At 39.4% G+C, this 18,169-nt stretch overlaps 1 protein-coding gene and 1 long non-coding RNA gene across 5 annotated transcripts in view; one reads left to right on the forward strand and one right to left on the reverse strand.

The window, feature by feature from the left end:
- LOC121950377 (A disintegrin and metalloproteinase with thrombospondin motifs 20) overlaps positions 1–18,169 on the forward strand; it is a 156,281-nt gene that overhangs the window by 120,835 nt on the left and 17,277 nt on the right. For all 3 annotated transcript variants that reach the window (XM_088080363.1, XM_042496359.2, XM_088080364.1), the window contains 4 exons: positions 179–448; positions 2,588–2,749; positions 3,029–3,205; positions 17,331–17,498. In XM_088080363.1, coding sequence (XP_087936489.1) covers positions 179–448; positions 2,588–2,749; positions 3,029–3,205; positions 17,331–17,498 — 777 coding nt within the window. The remainder of the gene's footprint in view (positions 1–178; positions 449–2,587; positions 2,750–3,028; positions 3,206–17,330; positions 17,499–18,169) is intronic.
- LOC121950378 (uncharacterized) lies at positions 9,454–16,031 on the reverse strand. Of its 2 annotated transcripts, none has more exons than XR_015777045.1 (3): positions 15,559–16,031; positions 14,677–14,730; positions 9,454–13,557 (listed from the first exon to the last, which is right to left on the reverse strand). It is a non-coding gene; the product is annotated as an uncharacterized LOC121950378 (long non-coding RNA). The 2 variants fall into 2 exon arrangements; XR_015777044.1 differs by having other exon boundaries at positions 14,677–14,749.

Below are 18,169 nucleotides of genomic sequence, written 5' to 3' on the forward strand. Positions count from 1 at the left end.
ATCTCTTAAGAGGCAGATTTAGAGGACAATAAGAATTCTTTTTTTAAGACTAAATTGTCATTTAATTGGTTAAATAATAATATAATAATAATTGTTGCTTGTGAAATTGATGGTCCTGATTCCTCACTATACTTTTTAACACCTTTTTTAACACCTTTTCTCCCCCCATGGTCCCCAGTGTTCAGTGACGTGTGGCGCTGGAAGAACAACCAGACAGGTGGTTTGCTCCAACTACCACCAGCCAGTGGACCAGTCGTTCTGTGACCCTGATGAGAAGCCTGCAATGGAACAGGATTGTACCGCTTTACCCTGCTCCTCAATCTACCACCGTCAGCGCATCAATGACCAGCCCTACGGATATCCCCAGGACCCAGGACGCCATCCTGGGCACAGCAGCTGGAATGTGCCCTCAGCAGACAACCAGTGGAGGACGGGACCTTGGGGCGCAGTATGTTTAGCATGTGATCTTTGGGTAGTTAGGGTCGTGCAGAGGAATTTTGTCTTGTTAAGATTAACTTTAAATTCCAGTCTGAATTTGCATAATTTACTACCAGTTAAGATCTTCTTATCAAGCCTGATTTATATTCCTCATTGGAATATATATATATATATATATATATATATATATATATATATATATATATGTCCTTCATAAGAAAGAAAGAAATGGAGATTTAAATGTTTTTACGTATAGCCAGCCTTTTACATAGTATGTATACCATGTTGTCATGAGTCATGAAGACCTGTGTGTGTGTGTGTGTGTGTGTGTGTATGTATGTATGTGTGTGTAAACACATGCTATGAACACATCTACTTGTAGATAGCAGATGTTCTCAGAGCAGAGGTCCATACATGGTAAAGGTCTTAGCAAGCAACACCAAGACTGCAAGGCATACATCATCTATCTATATCTACGTCTCTCTCTCTTTCTCTCTCTCTCTCTCTCTCTATATATATATATAGAGAGAGAGAGAGAGAGAGAGAGAGAGACAGAGAGAGCGAGAGAGAGAGAGAGAGAGACTCAGGACTATAGCTGTTTAACCAAGAAAAATTCAAAGGTAACTGAAGGTAAAGTGTCGGTTCTTAGCCTGAAATTCATTGAGCAAAAACAAACCCAAGTGGTTCAGTTCTGGCTCCTAATGCTAGTTGGTTAGTTAGTGTCCCTGCATCTGCAAGGAATCTGCATTAGACAAAATAAGTGCATTGGTGCAGTTGGGGGTTTGGCTCCTGTGTGTAGTTTTGTGGACATGGTGCTATTTTGGATTCACTTCTGCCATGAAATTGTCCCTTATGTAACCAGAGTATACTTTATCACAAGAAATCATAAAGCTTTTTTGGCTTCAAATGGTGGGGGTGCAAACTAGACTAAAGTATTAATAGGTTGCACATGAGTTAAAGTAATAATGCGTGATTCTTACTATTGATATCGCTCACAGCCGCTTCTAGATGCACAGGAGCCTTCGCTTTTAGTTGATTAAATCTCTGGAGCCATTTTCTTGTCTTTCACCCTAAGTTTGTGCTTATGTTTGCATATTTGTTTTGGCTCTATTTTCGTAAAACTAGGCACACCTCAAGTGAAAGCACAGTGTATTGCTTTAAAGAGAAATCTGAGAATAATTGACAAAATTTAGCCCAATGTTGGCCTGTTTTCATTTATCTAAAAAGCACAAGTCAGTTAATAGATGGCTGTTAAACTCCATCAAAAGACCTGGTTACTCTACCGTGAAACTCTGTTTAAGAGATATATTTTAAGTTTTTTAGAAGAACATAAAGGTTTCCTAGGGTTTTATCTTGTTTTTTAACTTTATTTTTTGACCCTCCACCTCCCCCCAGCATAGTTATTCATCCCAGTACACTGTTCAGTCTCACATAATGAACTTGACTGGAGGCGCTGCTGTTCAGGCTCACTCTGTTCTGTCCTCCCTCACAAATAAAGAGCAGTGAATGTGCTCACTCCCGTTGACAGTGGGGATGTGTCATTTTAATTGGATGCAGAGTGCACCTACTGCTCTGTTCAAGACCGTGTTGTTCAGTGTTTGAGACTGTCCTTCATGGACTGATGTTTCCCAGCTTCGTCATTTTGGGCAGTGTAGCTGGCTTTGGTCTTGGTTAGACTAAATTCACTTGGACTCAAAGATGACCTCATTAGATTTTGGTGGTCAAAGGTCAAGGCACTGTGGCTCATGTCCATCTCATTCTTGTGAATACATATTGCAAGAAGGCAAACAGGGAAATTGCTCAAATTTGGCGCAAACGTCAACTTCTAATAGGAAAAAAAACGAAGTGACATTGTTTTATATCCAAAAGGTGGAAGGCCAAAGTTAAAAAAATAAGGACCTTACATCTATGTTGGCTGAAAATTTGGCATCAAAAACGATTAGAAAAAATTATTAGATGATGGTTGAGTTTAGAATATTTAACACAGCTAAGAAGTAATATATACATGTCAAAACAAATACATATATGTATGTCCATTCCATCCATTCCCTTCATCTAACTAACACAGTTTAATTATTCACTTATATCTGTTGCACTTTGTGTGTGTGCATGTGTGGTAGTCCTCACTGACACACTGTCTGCTCTGCAGTGTTCCAGTACGTGTGCGGGAGGCTTTCAGAGGCGAGTGGTGGTCTGTCAGGACGCTGATGGACGCAGCAACAGCTACTGCGATGAGAGGGTCAAACCCGCCGAGTCTAAGAGCTGCGACTCTGGACCCTGTCCTCTGTGGAACTACGGTGTTTGGGGAGAGGTGAGGTCTCTTTCACTCACTCATTGTAAACCTTGCTACTTTTCCCACAATGCTTTTTGTGTTTCGTACTTATCATCTGTTATGTCTCTGTCTGTACGTCTGTCTGTCTCTTATCGCGTGTTATACAAAAGACAAGCATTCGTTCAGTCTAAATCTTCAACTGCTGTTGGAAAGTCAGAGCTGAAACAGTTCAGGAGAGCCCCACTGAAACAAATTATAAGACACGCAGTTATAATGTAACATAATTATTAAACACTGTTTTTTGTTTGCTAACCTCAGTGCACCCAGACCTGCGGTGGGGGAAGGAGGACTCGCCTGGTGGTCTGTCAAAGGCCCAATGGCCAGAGGCTCAACGACTACAACTGCGACATCCTGGACAAGCCGCCTGACATGGAGCAGTGCAACCTGCAGCCCTGCCCAGGCTCTGCATCCTGGCATCGCCGACCATGGAAGCCGGTACGATAGTACTAACTCATTTTCCTCCAACATTTAGCTTCCTCACTGAGGGTGCGTCACTGTGAGTAGACATGCTGTGTGCTAAAATGACTTCAGACGTGTGTACTGAGTGTGTTTTTAAGCCTAACACTGTAGTAGATCCTGGAGTGAGCGCTGGGTATCAAGTGCCACTGTTGGCTAGCCAACTCCAGCCCACCCAGATGGGCCCTGCAGTGGCATGGTGCTGATTAGAATCAAGAAAAAAAATACACAAAAACACAATGCTGCTCCACTTAGGGGATCATTAAAAACACATGGATCCCATTTTGAGCCATGCTCCAAATTAAGACCTATAAATCAGGACAGTGTTATCCAACAATGCCATATATTTGTCGAGGCATAACTCAAGAACATATTTATTTCATATATGAGGCGTGAAGTAAATGTTCTGTGTTGTTATTGCTGTCTTCACCCTGTATCCGAAGTACACAAGTGTATATTTGTGTATAAGAGTTAATATTATGACCTTTATTGAACAGCAACAAATGACTGTCAGTGTATTTTCAGTGTGTATCTTTGTACAGTATGATTTTATTTTTCAAGTAGCTAGATTTCGTTACTGAATATTCTATTTAATATTTTTGCTGGTGCTATTGGTCAGGCCTCTTGTATCTCTCCAAGAGAAAATACAGTTTGTACAGAGGAAAATATTTTCAAAACATGTTTCATTAGTATTTTTGATAATGTCTTTTTTTTTTTTTTACTAGAAGCTGAAATGCAATTTAGAATGGCTTCATCTCTTTCAGGTTAAACTATTCTAAATCATGTACATTGTCACAAAAGCAAATAAACCTTGTAAACAAAAGATACAAATACATATAAAAAACAATATCCCAAAAACCACATTAAAATTAGCTGCCTCAAAATGCAGGATGATTGCAAAATAAGGATTATAGGAAATAATTTATCTTAAGATATTAATTGTTAGTTTCGATAAAATATATTGTACAATATATGATGTAGTCTGTATCACATAGGAAAACAGGCATAAATATCTTATAAACTACACTGTAATTACCATTCATGCATCGTTTTACCTGGTTCTTACTTTATACACAATCAAGCCATTGGGCGTGGCAGTTGTTTTTGTCGAATGTTACAAAATGACAGTTTGTTGATCGAAATGAGGGGCACTTTGGATGAACACATGAACAAAAACAGCAACTTTAAAATGCAATTGATCATCATATCAATATTCATTATGATAAGGTGCTATTGAATTCAACATCATGGTGCTTTGTCGGTATTGTGAAGATAGAGTTTTATCATATTTCCAGGCGTAGAATGAATTTATTCATTCTGTTAATGGTCGGCAGCACCAGTGAAGCTTACTAAACATAAAACTGTAAAACTGTCCGTGCAGTAAATCGGGGTTATCATTGAGCTGCTCTCTTTCAGCTTTCATCGTTGTCCATAAAACAAACTAAAGCACACAGATACCTCCACCTTTTAAAAGTTAGAGTCATTTGTTGCTGTGTCTCTTTATTCCTTTGGCCAGTTTTTGTATTTCTGAAGGATTTTTTTTTTTAATGAAACTTATTTATTTGTTTACAATAGATTATTAATTGTTGCAGCTTTAATGTTTTGTTCCAGTTTAGACTGATGTAACACTTTACTTGAAGTATTTGTCATTATACTTACATGCCATCTCAACTCTACTGCTTGGTGCCTTCTACATTTTGCAAAGATGACCTGTTTGACACTTCGGTGAGTGTCAGCAGTCATGTGACCTAATAAATGATATCAACATGCTACTCCAAGGGCAACTATACAGGCTAAGGGATAACATTCACGTATGAGCAGCTGGGGTCCTGTTGTAATGATTCAAAATTATTTCCAGAATCTAGAGTCAGCATTATTTCTTATTCATATTTGTTTGTTTCCACAACATCGTATATGTCTGTATCTCTCTGCCAGAACAGTGAAGAAGTGTGAAGAGCAAATTTTATCTTAATGATAATGTAAAAAGAAGCTGCTCTTACTGCTTTTACTTTTTATACCCTCAAAGAGCAACTTAACGTAAACTGAAAATCTTTACTGCACTACAGTCATGTTAAGGGATATTTGTTATCATTTGAAGTAGGGTTGTAAGAGGTGCTTATCTATATTCAGTGTATTGCATACAGAAGATGATGATCGGCACGCCCTCAGTTTGTAAAAGCAAGATGGAGTCGGACATGACAGCAGCAAAATATATTTTAGGCCACATTTAGATGAGAATGGCCCTACTAAAAACTGAAAAGTCTTTCCTCTGCATTAAAAAAACACATTCATATGATAACATTGTGAAAACAACCGAAAATGCAAAAACAGTCGAAAACGCTGTAGTATACATGCAAGGCCAGTAGTTTAGCGGTGTAACTTTGTAATGACACGCCATAGAAGAACACAATGCACATGCGCTGCCTTGACGTCACCGTTCTCAAAGGATCCATGCATAGCCAGTTTACACAATGCCAGAATGGGTTGCATTTTTAAAAGATTACACTCCTGGACCCTGTTTCAAAAGTTTGCGTTGTGAACGAAAGGCCAAACTGGGACAAAAGTTTAACGTTTAATCAAGAACCGTTGCTGTGTAAATAGCCTAAAAGTCCCACTCTAAAAATCTAATTTTAAACTGTACTCAGAATATTTTCACTTTTTTGTCTTAATATCAGACAGCCATTTCTGATGGAGGCTGTTATATTGCACTCTTTAAAGCCAGACTCCACAAAGACGACCAGTTATTTGTCATCACTGACAAAAATCGGGGTTGCTGGTCTACTGCTGCCTCAATCAGTTATTTGTTTGTGTTATTGTGTAACTTTGGCATTTAAAATGGTTAATTTGAATTCACCAAAGTCACACATTAACACTAACTAACTGATGCAAGCAGCGGTAAACCAGCAGCTCCAATGTTCATCAAGCTGTGTGTTTTTGTCTTTGGAGTCTGGTGGCTTTTATGGGAGCAAAGATGGGGAGCTAAGGCTGTCAGAACGAGCTGTCTGATGACAAGATAAAGCGTGGAAGTTATTCTCAATATAGCATACACTATAACAGACTTTTTTTAGGCGGATATATTTTGTGTTATTGCTGACCTCATTAACGGCAGTACATTGCTTAGCATTCATGTCGGCAGTACTATAGCTTTTCAAAACTGCAGCTATGCCGACAGACATCTACTGTATGCAATACATTGGCTGTGGATAAAGACCCCATACAACTTACTAACCCCATACACTTCAAAAAAACTATCTCTTTAACCCATCAGTTTGTTGCAGTGATGTAGAAGTGTACTTCAGGATGTGTCAGTACACCGTGACGTCACTGATAGCTGTGGTAATAGGCATACTTAAACAATGAAATACTGCTGGTCAGCCGGGTATCAGGTTAAACTTTAAGGTCTGTTCAGACTGTAAAAGCCATGTGACATTATAACTTATCCCCCGCAAATGCACAGCTTTCCCTCCATGCAGGAGCTGCAGTACATTTGCCATACACGGTCTGAGTGTTTGTTGAACTCTGAGTCTGGCAATTTCTGACACTTTGCAGTGGTTGTACAGTGTTGCAGATTCAGGCTTTTGTTAGCAATTTGTGACCACTTTTAAAATGTGACATGTAAATTAGATTTTGGTAAAGGCAGCATTGTGACACATATTTCAGGTGAAGTGTTGCAGTTGGGTCTGTATTTATCGGCGTCCTCTCAGTGAGGACATGTGCGGTCTCCTTCTTTGTTCCTTTGCTTCTCTCGCTGCATGTGTGCGTGTGTGTCATTCTCAACCGAGACTTCCGCTACAACCAAGATTCCTCATCCATGGCAGTTTCATTCCCGCTCCTTTCTTCTTTTTTTAACCCTGTGGTGCAAAGTTGCAACTCTACTTTATTTTGCATATTTTGGTTGGTTGTTGTTCTTTTTTTTGCTATTTATTTCATTCACATTCATAAGTACATAAACATGTTGAATTAGCTTTTCTCCCCTTGTAAAGATTATTAAAGAAACATAACTGTGAAATTTGTGTTGTTTCTCAATGCAGTATTTTGCTGGCAAACAAAATACAGGACTGTACCTTTAACAGCTTCAGTAATTGCGTTGTATTCTAAAGGAAGAGCTCAATTTATGCAAGGTTATGAACACACATAAATCCTACAGACGTCTCTCTGGGGAACAGCCTTACAAGATGGGGGAAAAAAAATAAGACAGTTCACTGTAGAATAGTAACATGTGGAATATAGCTTGCTGCTTTAACAGAGGAACACTTGTTGACAAAGCAGTTATTCTTTCATATACAGTAGTTTCATAGTACACTAATATCATCTGGGCTGCAATGCACTGTAAAACATGTTTATGCAGTACAGAGTGTGTAGGTGCGTTAGTCTAAACAGCTCATAGAAAACACTTGACTTGTAGGTCATTATGTGGTATTTTGGTATTTGACCTGCAATTGACTTCATAGCAGCCTTTTTCAGTTATCCTCATAATAATTCAGTTTTGGGGGGCATACTTAAAATCTGTTTCTATAGTGTGTGTGTGTGCGTGTGTGTGTGTAGTTCCCCACATACCTCTGCATAATGTAGTGTAAAAACACTGCAGGCCTTTTCCTTTTAAGCATTTTAACATTTTATTTTGAAATCTCCCCGGAGAAAACATATACAGTCCAAAACAAACCTTGGTGCTGGGTGGCACATCTGTTTACCATTGCATTAATGGAGCACTCTGTAATGCATTTGGCAGGAGAGCGGCAAAGTATTACTTTTACTACAACAATAATTGGTATTAATGCATGCTGGCAAGGGTTATTCTAGTTAAGGAGATCCAAAAGAGAGCCCTGGCAAGCCAGTATTTACAGAAACCTGCTGATTGAATTATGTATTTGATATTGTGGGTGAGATCACCCCTTAAAAGAACACATACATCAAAATAGCTTTTTAAAGCTCCTAAATTAGAAGTCATATCAAGCAGTATATTGAAATACTATAGTAAAAACTTTATCATAGGCTTCAAGCTACTCAAAAAGACCATATAACAAGATTCTACAAAAGCAAAACTTCAATTAACCATGTGCAACAAAGCATTCATTTAATACACCTTTATTTTGTGAACCCTGCATAGATGGATCTATAATAACTAAAATCAGAGGCTAACATTGGTTATCATATAACATCTATACAGGGGCCTTCTAATAGATATTACGAGAAGCATTCACACCGTTTTTAAAGTTTTAATCATTTTTTAGACACAATCATTTAACCTTGTCTTAGTGAAATGGCCAGAGAGGGATAAAATAGTTCTTGTATTACATAACAATGTCAAAATAATTCTCATGGCTTCAGATTGCGTCTTACCTTATGTGTTGGCCTCTTCTGATGGTAGCATGCTAAATAAAAACATTTTCAGTTTTTGCACCAGCAGTATTAATACTATCCCAGCTGGCCATCAATGCAATTAGATATTGATATTTGGTTTAATATAGGCTGTTACATCAGGTGACCAAACTTTAATGTTAGAATGTCTAATGCCGACTTAAAGTTGATGTAGAATACTGACGACAGATGATGTTGATATTGTGTTGGCTTTAAGTCGTGTTTTTAACAAATCGCCTCACAAACATCTCATGCAAACGTCATCTTGACTTAAAGGAGAACAAAACCCAACGTCTGCAAAACGATGTTATTTAACCTCAACATAACTTTCAGCCTTGATGTTGTTAGACATTTAAAATATTGTCAACACGATTTTGATTCCATCCACAATTTAACATCTGTCGAGCTTAAGAGTCAAATGTCTTTATGACGTCATATTGACGTCTGGTGCCAGCTGGTGTCATTTTGCAGCAGGGGATCATCAATGACATTCTTTTTTCAATATATGAATATATTCCTAAATTAATTTTACACATGAAAACATGCACTGTTTAATTCATTCTTAACATATAACATTAATTATTCCACTGATACCTTCATGACATTTTAGGCAAGCCATTTCATTTCTCACATGTTTCAGAGGAAGGCCACAATCCTTGAAAAAAAACCTAAAGACTTGTTAACATAGAAATGGCTTTATTAATGATGGAATGTTATCATCTTGACAATATTGACAAATGTGCATTGCCTCTGGATAAACATCTGATCAGCAAGAGTAATCTTCATGTTGATATTCAAAAACAGATTGGAAATAATGTATAGGACCACTTTTCAAATGTAATTAGGTGATTGGTTTAGTAGGTCTCCCCATAATATTTATCCTCTCTCGACCTTAAATCAGTTGTATTCTTAATGAATGAGTTCATTCCCCAAATACAGGTCATCCAAACACGTTTGTCACATATAAAGAAGAAAAGACACACAACAATTATCACATTTATTGCACAAATTCATGATTGTAGACACAGTTCGAAATAAATGATCAGGAATGTAAATATCATTAACTAATTGTAATTACCTTAAAAGCAGTGTCGATGTCAAATGTGTGCAAGCAGCAACAATAAGGCTGTGTGTGATAAATTGGCAACTGAGGCTCCATTTTAGTAATTTATGCCTGTTTGTTGCTAACAAAAACATACCGTTTCCTGTCAAGAGTGGGTTTCCCATGGGGGGGGGGTTGCAGTTGAGCGTCTGTGAACGAATCATGCTGTTTCAAATGAAATCCACATGCACAACATTGACATACTTGACTTTGGCCTGAGGGCATTGGGCAAGAACACCCTCCAAACCTGTCACCCCGGGGTCAGTTGGTCGTCACATCATTGCAGCTTGTGTTTCCTGATGCTGCCCATATGCCAGTCGAGTGTGAGCAATGGAAGCGGTGGCTGGAAGGTCCCCCCCTTTCTTCTTGTCATGGCTTTAATTTAAATCTGAGGCGGGAGATAATGTTTCAATTCTGCCTTTGAGAGAAAGCAAAATAGATCAGTTGATGATTTGCTGGTTAAAAGTCAAGCACTATGGCCTGCAGATTTTGGCAAAGCGTTAAGACTTGGGAGGCAGAAAACCAGATGCTGCGAGATGTTATCTGAAGATTCAAAATATTTGGATCACAGCATGGCGTTTGCATTAGGAATGGAAGTCTCGTTTTAGGTCAAACAGTCGGATAACGTGAAGTTAACATATTACCCACAGTAATATAGATTTTGTTTGCCAGCACTTGCATAAACATCCTCTGAATTTATTGTAGCTTAGAGAGCAGTTAAAAGACAATATAAATGCCTGTGGGAGCAAAGCCCCATCCGAAGGAATCAGAGTTGACTTGGAACCACAGTGAGTTTGTGTAGAACATTGGAAGAAATGAAGAGAGGAGTCCATCTAGTGAGAGTAGATGTTATTTTGTGGCGATTCGAGTTGGAAGCAGATGCAGTGAGATGGAATGAGAGGAGACAGGGCGTGAAAGTCTGGAAGCATTTAGGTTGGGCTCATCGAATAATAGGGAACATGGCCTCACTTTGACACAGGTAGTGTGCCTGCTTTTTCTCAACTCGTCAGTCAAGTATTGTGAGGTATTTTTACGCCTCTAGGAGTCGCCTCTTAGACTCCACTTAGATGTATATTCTTCTCAGGTGAGGCTACCGTGTCAGACTTGTTGGGGCCCGGTCCTGTCTGGGCCTGTCGATGCTATCGAGTTGATGGAGTGAAATGGAGTTTGAGCTTTTTTCCCCCTCTTATGGGTGAGACAGTGATAGATTGGGTGTTCGAGCCCACTTCAAGTAACAGGGAGCTAATGGCCCTCCATTTCAATTCCAACATACAAGACTGTGTGACGTTTTAGCAACACCGCAGAGGGTTAGAGATTTAGCTGTGCTCATACTTTTTAAGTGCATGTGCTATACTTTACCTGTCAGGTCTGTTTCTAATGGTTCGATGTTAGCATGGCAACTGGTCCACAGATGTGTGGAAATTCCAGTATGTGTGTCAGTGCCTGATACACTGTTCATCCAAGTTATTTCCACCTGGTACCAAAAGATACCAACATTCAAAGGAAAAAATTCCACCCTTTGGTATTTGTGCACTGTTTGTTTTTAGGGCTGCAACTAAATATTCTTTTCATTATCAATTAATCTGTCGAAAATTTTTCTAATTAATCTTTCTTTTGTTGATGAAATATTGAAAAGTAGTGAAAAATGTCCTTTCCAGTTCCAATGATGTCCAAAGTAATACCACTTAAGACACAAAAACTGGTAAATCCTCACATTTAAGAAAACATCAATTGTTTTGCTTGAAATTTGAAATAACAGTTGCCAAAATAATTGCTGATATGTTTCTTTGTGATCAACTAATGGAATTTCATTGTAGCTATTTTACATGTTGTTGTTTTTTCAAATGTTCATTGTGCTTTATTTTAATTCTGTTGAGTATATAAAAATGTAGGGTTTTTTTTTTTGGTATGCCTATTTTTTTAGCATAGCTTCATATCAACCCCAGCTGGGAACATTTCCAATGCCTCTATCTACTTTGTATCAACTCCTGCCTATAGTGTTTACCACTGATGAAATTGGAGTTCTCCAAAAGTCCTCCCCATTTAATCCCCTGGGCTAAAACCAAAACCTGATGTTTGTTTTTGATGGTGCAGACAGATGGAAATCATTGGTAGCTCTGCTAGAAATTTATTGAGCAGGCAAGGTCAGTCCAGTTGCCAGAGGAAAATGATGGCATTGTTCATTTCTGCAAACCACAAATACTTAGCATTTGTTTAATACATCTCATACTAACATTTACTGACGTAATATATAAGATACCTTCAAAATTGCAGACCACTGTTGGAGAACAACAGTGATTTCTCAAGTCATTGCTGTGTTCCCAGCAGCATTTTAGGCATCAAATGTGTGTTTGGTATAGTGATCCACTTCTGTTAATTTAGCTTTTTTAGCAACCAGTCGCTAGTTTTCCTGTAGGGATAGTGGTCTGAAAAGCAGTTATTTTTTACAGATACATCATTACTTCACCTCCCAGGTGTCTGCCCCAACACATGGGTATTTTTTTAGCCAACACCGTCTCTTTTATTTAACCACAACCAAGACATAACTGTGCCTAAACCTAACTGCACGTTAACTGCATTGTATCTGCTACATTGTAGTGAGCAAATGTAACATATCAATGGTTTGCAGAAATGTACAAAGTTTCTATTTATTTATTCATTTATGTATTGTTTTCTTACTGATTTAATGTTTTGAATAGTTTTTTTTTCCTCTGATGGAGGCTTTTGTCTTATATAAAGGCCCATGGACTTGGCTGAGATCAGGCACAGGTTAAGCAGAGCTTCAAAAAGGGACACAGTGGACAAAGGGGTTGCAACAGCAATTTTGGTTAACACGTTCTCTGTTTTTTCCATCGCAAAGACAATGTAAAAAAAAAAAAGTTATTTGTCTTCTCTTGCATCAGAGTTTTTCCAAACCTCCCTGTATGCAAGCTGCAGCAAGCTGTCTGCTGTGACAGATTAGGAAAGCAGCTGTGTAACATTGAGCAGGAAGAGGGACTTAGACTTGAATGTCTGTGCCAAAGGTCACTACTCTATAACTTTACAGCTGGTCTGTTGCATTTTTCAAGTTCTGTCTTTATAATATCTATTTTTTACTATCCTTCATTCCTGTATGCAGCAGAGTACTGAGCAATGCTGGATGTTTCAGTACAACACAGTAATGGAAAAAGCTTTCAGTGGAATGTTTAGTCAGGCGGAAAAACTCGTCTGTTTTGTCATTTCGTTTTGACTTATGGTTTCTTGGTGTATCTTTTCTGAGTGGTGTTGACTTAAAAAGGAAACTGTGTTGAGGAAACTGTATATGCCTATTCAACCGGTTGTTTATTTGACTCTTAAAGATGGCAAAGTCATACTTGGCATGGAACGCAGAATATACTGTTTAGTTTCAGTCAATCAGAAGAGCACCGCGGCTCCTGCAGCTTAGTGTCTGTCAGGAACTGCATCGACAGAGGCAGGAAATATTTTCCACATCATTCAATCAGTCACATCCTGCGATGAATAATATGGCAAATTCAACTTGTCACATCTGAAATTCATCACTGTACTGTCAGCAAAGGATATCTATATCCTTCATGTGGAAATATTTGCATTTTGGTGTTTGTTTTTTTTTAAATTATCTTACAGTTTCTATACTTCAAAGCATGTTGTGCAGTTGGTCATGGATTAAGTAAAGGTTAGTGTGAGGTGAGTTGGATGTATAAATTTCACACTGCTCCTGTGCGTGGTTTCAAACAAGTCCAGGGTAGTTTTGTTGGCCTGGTGGATAAAAGATCTATGACTCTTGACATTCCTCTGCCCCATGACGCCACTCTTACCAGCTGTTCCCATGTTGACAACATGTGTTGTTTTGACTTCTGTCTTTGAAACCTCCCTGCAAAACAAGACCACGAACAGAGGAGCAGCCTGAATGTTCTGTGACCCTTTTATCTTCCTCCCTCTTGTCTCCTTCCACTGATTTGCAGTTTAATCTATGCAGTAGAGAACATGGTGATTAAACTATAAGAAAAGATTGTCGCTATCTTAAAGTGCATTCAGTTCCCAACTGTTACTTCTTGTTCCTTGCATGATTTGTGTCACAGATAAATTATTTTTTTGACCATATAGAGCAGTTAACTTTTTTGTATCTCACAGCCTTGACAGTGTAACCCAGGGTATAATTCTACACTCCCTTCACAGTCAACACTTGCAAGTTTGATCTTGCTCTGGGTCAACACTGAGCTCCTTTGAAGAGTCTATGTAACTACAGTTACCATATGCTTGGTATTACCATCCTCTTGCATTGCGAGCGTGCTGCAATGTGATTGGAATTCGACCTTGGCTCTCACATTTTAAGATATGGTCTCACTTAGAACCACTAAATATAGGAAACACAACAAAAAACTCTAATTTGTGGTCTAAATTGCCTTCTAAGCAGCCTTTATACTGCATAACGCACCATTTCCTCTAAACATTTATGGAATATTACTAACATGGCAGTAGTCTTATTTGCAGATTTTGCTTCATAATTGCATTATTTTGTAGGACATTATCATCGTAATTAAGAAAAAGGCTGAAAAAGCATGTCAAACAATAATGTTAAATACACATATCTTTATAACTGATCTGGTATTCATCACATCACATTTGCTACTATCTGAAATTTGGCAAAACTCACTCTGTGATCTTTACGAGGCTCTTTTTGATTTCTAAGCCACGACATTAACCATTGTTTTCAAAACAAAAAAGACTTTTGCAGTGTAATTGTAGTTCTCACAGTAATAAATGTTTTCATGCGCCGCTTCAGGCCCTAGTGATTGTGATCAAATAAATGCACATTTACACACAAAGCATTTCTGATCTTTGTTGGTTTAGTGGAATCTTAAGTCCTCTGTGTGAGGTAATGTGCACTATTAGCTGCTTTGATGGCAACATTGGCTGAGTGACAGATATTTAAACTCCATTTGAGTTTCTCTTGGATGCTTAACAGTTTCCATGCATCCTATTGGCTTACCTGTTCACAGTGAAGCAGTGGGTGGGGTCATCATGGGGTTGACGCCTGCCAGTCCTAGACAAAGACATTAATGCTCAAAAAAGAAAAAAAAAAAGTCAGTCAGATTATCCTCTTGGAAGAAATATGCCTGTGTAAAATGATATTTTGTTAATTTAATCCAAATCATCTGAATTTTAATGGCAGTTTTCTGGTTTTTATGGCACACAGAAAAAGCATAAATTAGCCTGGTCTGGTTTAGCACTCAATTATGTGATTTGTTCCAGAACTGTGAAATCAAGGAAGCCGCTTTGGAGCCACTAAGTACAATAATTTAGAGCTGCCTGTTCATTACATAACGCTTTAAATATCAATTATGTGTCTCTCCACAGTTCTCTTCTGCTTAGAGGAAACTGGAGTGGTTGAGTCATCCCATTTTAAAGTAATCCACAAGATGAACCTCACAGGATTATAGTAGATTTAACCTGCCTAATCATGTGAAATTAATTGCTGGGACAACGTGGGCGGGCAAATCAAAGGGCATTTCATTTCCCATGTGACCCATAGATTTATGTGTTTTTTTTTCCAGAGTTGCTCCTCTCCTTCATGTTAAAGTGAGAATCTTTCCATATATTCAAAACACCTGGTATCACACCGCAGCAAAACATTAGAGACACTGGAGCGCTCACAAAAGCTATTTAAGCTGAATGTGACATAAAGAAGTTCAGATAAAATAATGTTTGATCAGTATAAGGCACCACATGCTATCATATTACACAGTGATACATCACAAAAACTTTCATTTTATTTTTTTCCAAACACATGCACAACAATTTTTAGGCAGCTAGACGGTAACTTGTCATACTTGCAGTGGCTGAAAGTGAGTGATAAGTGGAATTGTCTTACCTGAGTGAGTGCTGCTGAGTGAGGCAGCCCAGCTGTAGATCGGTGAAGCAGAGGTCCCTGAGTCCTTGCCCTCTTCCTGCTCTCAGAGGTGAAGCTGTCCTCCGGTCCCACGGGCCGTGCCAGCTCTCTGTGCTCTGTGTTACCAGCTCTGATTAACTAATGGCTGACAGATGAGGTTGGCAGGGCGGAGGGAGGAGCACCTCGCCATATAGCGTCTTTTTCTCCCACCGTTAAAATGCAGATACAGTTCAGCCGGGGGAGCGCAACCCGTATGGCTGCGATTTCCTTTCTTCCTCCTCTTTTTTTTCTTTCTCTTTTTTTCCGCCTGCTTTTACAGCAGTAAGGAGGGGCTTGCCCTCTGTTTCATCCCCCCCCCCTCCAACCTCCAACATGTTTGCCTGTCTCTGCTCTTGTCTGAGGTAGAGGGAGTTCTGTTATCATTTTTGAGTTAGTGTGCACAGCGGGTATGTGAATCTGCCATGCTCAGGACTACTCGCTCAGCTCCGGCCTCAGCTTTGATGTTCTCCATCAGCTGAGCCAGCCCTGTGTTTAAAATGCCTCGGTAATTACAATGCGTATGATGCATGTGTGTGCAGTGTCAACCTCAGCCCGCACCACACTTAAGGAGAAAAGGCTGGAGCTGGCTTTGTGTAAAGGGTTCTGATGGAGACTCAAGCCTTGATCACTACATCCTTTTAAAAAAAAAAAAAACAGTAAAAAATGCATTATAGCTCCTAGAAACTGGATAAAGGACAAAATCCTTAAGAAATCTGCAAATATAGGTTTTAATAGTCCATCATCTGTAGTATGATCAGTACTATGAGCACACAGAAAGAAATTGTGCGTTTGGTGTTATGCAACATTGTGAGATCATAATTAGAGGACAATGCAATATTATGTTTATTATCTGGACTGGAAAATATGCTAAGACAAAATGCAACTCTCCTCGTCTTGTGTATTCGATTCCAGCACCCCATTTTTGGAGTGGCTTTGTATGGGGGCGCTCACTCGTCAAGCAGAAATAGCGGGCACCCTAATTGCTGTCTGGCCTCATGGGGACCGAAGACTATTTTCATCTACAATCTCAGGCAAAGGCCTCTTTCAGAGCTGTCATCAGGGTGTCTGGTTTTTATTCATGTTTTTTTTTCTCCTTCTTCGTCATCCTCTGTCTCTCGAGCTTTCCTGAGGTACTTTAGAGTTCCTTATTCATCCCAGATGATTGTCTCGCCGTACTCATGCATCCATGTTTCTGTCTACGTCTTTTCTTCCTCTTCCCTCGGCCTCTGCCGTTCACAGCAGCTCTAAAAGTAATTCCTCTGTTTACAGGTTAAATAGTTGGCTGCATTCCATCAGTGTGTGAGTGTTTGACAAAAGCTTTTGGTGAAATCCATTTAAGTTGTTTAGTTAAATTTGTTTGCAGTGTGCTCACTTGGCCATGAAATGCAACAAGGAAGCTGTTGGGTCCAGTGAGTGCTTTTGAGTGGAGGTCTAAATGCTCTGAGAGAAATATTTCGTTAAACACCACTGTTAACATGTATGGCTCTGTTGAGTCCCTTTGTGTCTGCGCTCTCAGGAGGCAAATTCAATTTTATTTCTGGCTCTCAAAGGATTTGATTTATTACATTTTAAAATGATTTTTGTAACCATGATCAGTAATCACCGTCATTAGAGAGTAAGAACTATGATCTTTAACAGAACTTTGCTAATATGCCTTTCTTTCCTCTCATTCTCCACCCAACACCCATCCCCCTTCTCTCCCCTTCCCTCTCCAGTGTTCAGTGAGTTGTGGTCGGGGGACCAAGCAGCGGGAGATAGCCTGTGTTTATCAGAACCAAACCAAAATAGAGGAGGAACACTGCACTCATCTGCCTCGACCGCGGACGCAGAAGGCCTGTCGGGCGCGGGGATGCCCCACTTGGAAGGCCAACAGGTGGAGGGAGGTATGTTTGCTCTTCTCGCCATCTCCTCCAGCTCACAAAATAGCTCAAGCTCTCTCTCAGGGAGCATAGTAACAGTAACTGCTGCTAGCAGCTGAAACACAAACACAGCAGAAGGTTTCCCAGAGGCTGCAGATGTAGGACATGTACACACCAATCACCACTCAGTTTATTCTTGGTCAAGAGTAATGTGTCATTTCCACAAGTGTGAGCTAAACACCACAGGCTGGATTTGTAAAACTGTTTATGTGGTGTACTTGACATTAAGATTAGTCAGGTTTGAAAGATTCAAAGTTTTGAAATAGTCGTGCAGTGTAATCCACAGTGCAGCCTTATGCTGAGCCAGTTCTTCTTCTGAAGCTTTTTGTCAGACCACACACTGACCAGCAAGAGCATTGTGTGTTTCATGACACACAAAAGCTTGTTCATGCAAATCACATTCCATACACTAAATCTTAATACGAATGTGTTTGTTGCTCAAAGCAGGCAATCTTAATGAAACACAGTAAACATGGAGATCCAGAGCCGCAGCTGCAGCTGAGCTCGGCCTCCCATACAGATGAAAGCAGGATGTTAAGAAAGACACCGTGCTAAAGCACAGCAGGTTTCTGTACCATTGTACATTAGCGCAACCAGACACTGTCAGGGGGTCTGAGGTCACAGTCATCGCGGAG

This window comes from Plectropomus leopardus, chromosome 7 (genome assembly GCF_026936395.1).
Source record: "Plectropomus leopardus strain MGB_pleo_1.0 chromosome 7, ASM2693639v1, whole genome shotgun sequence".
NCBI lineage: Eukaryota > Metazoa > Chordata > Actinopteri > Perciformes > Serranidae > Plectropomus > Plectropomus leopardus.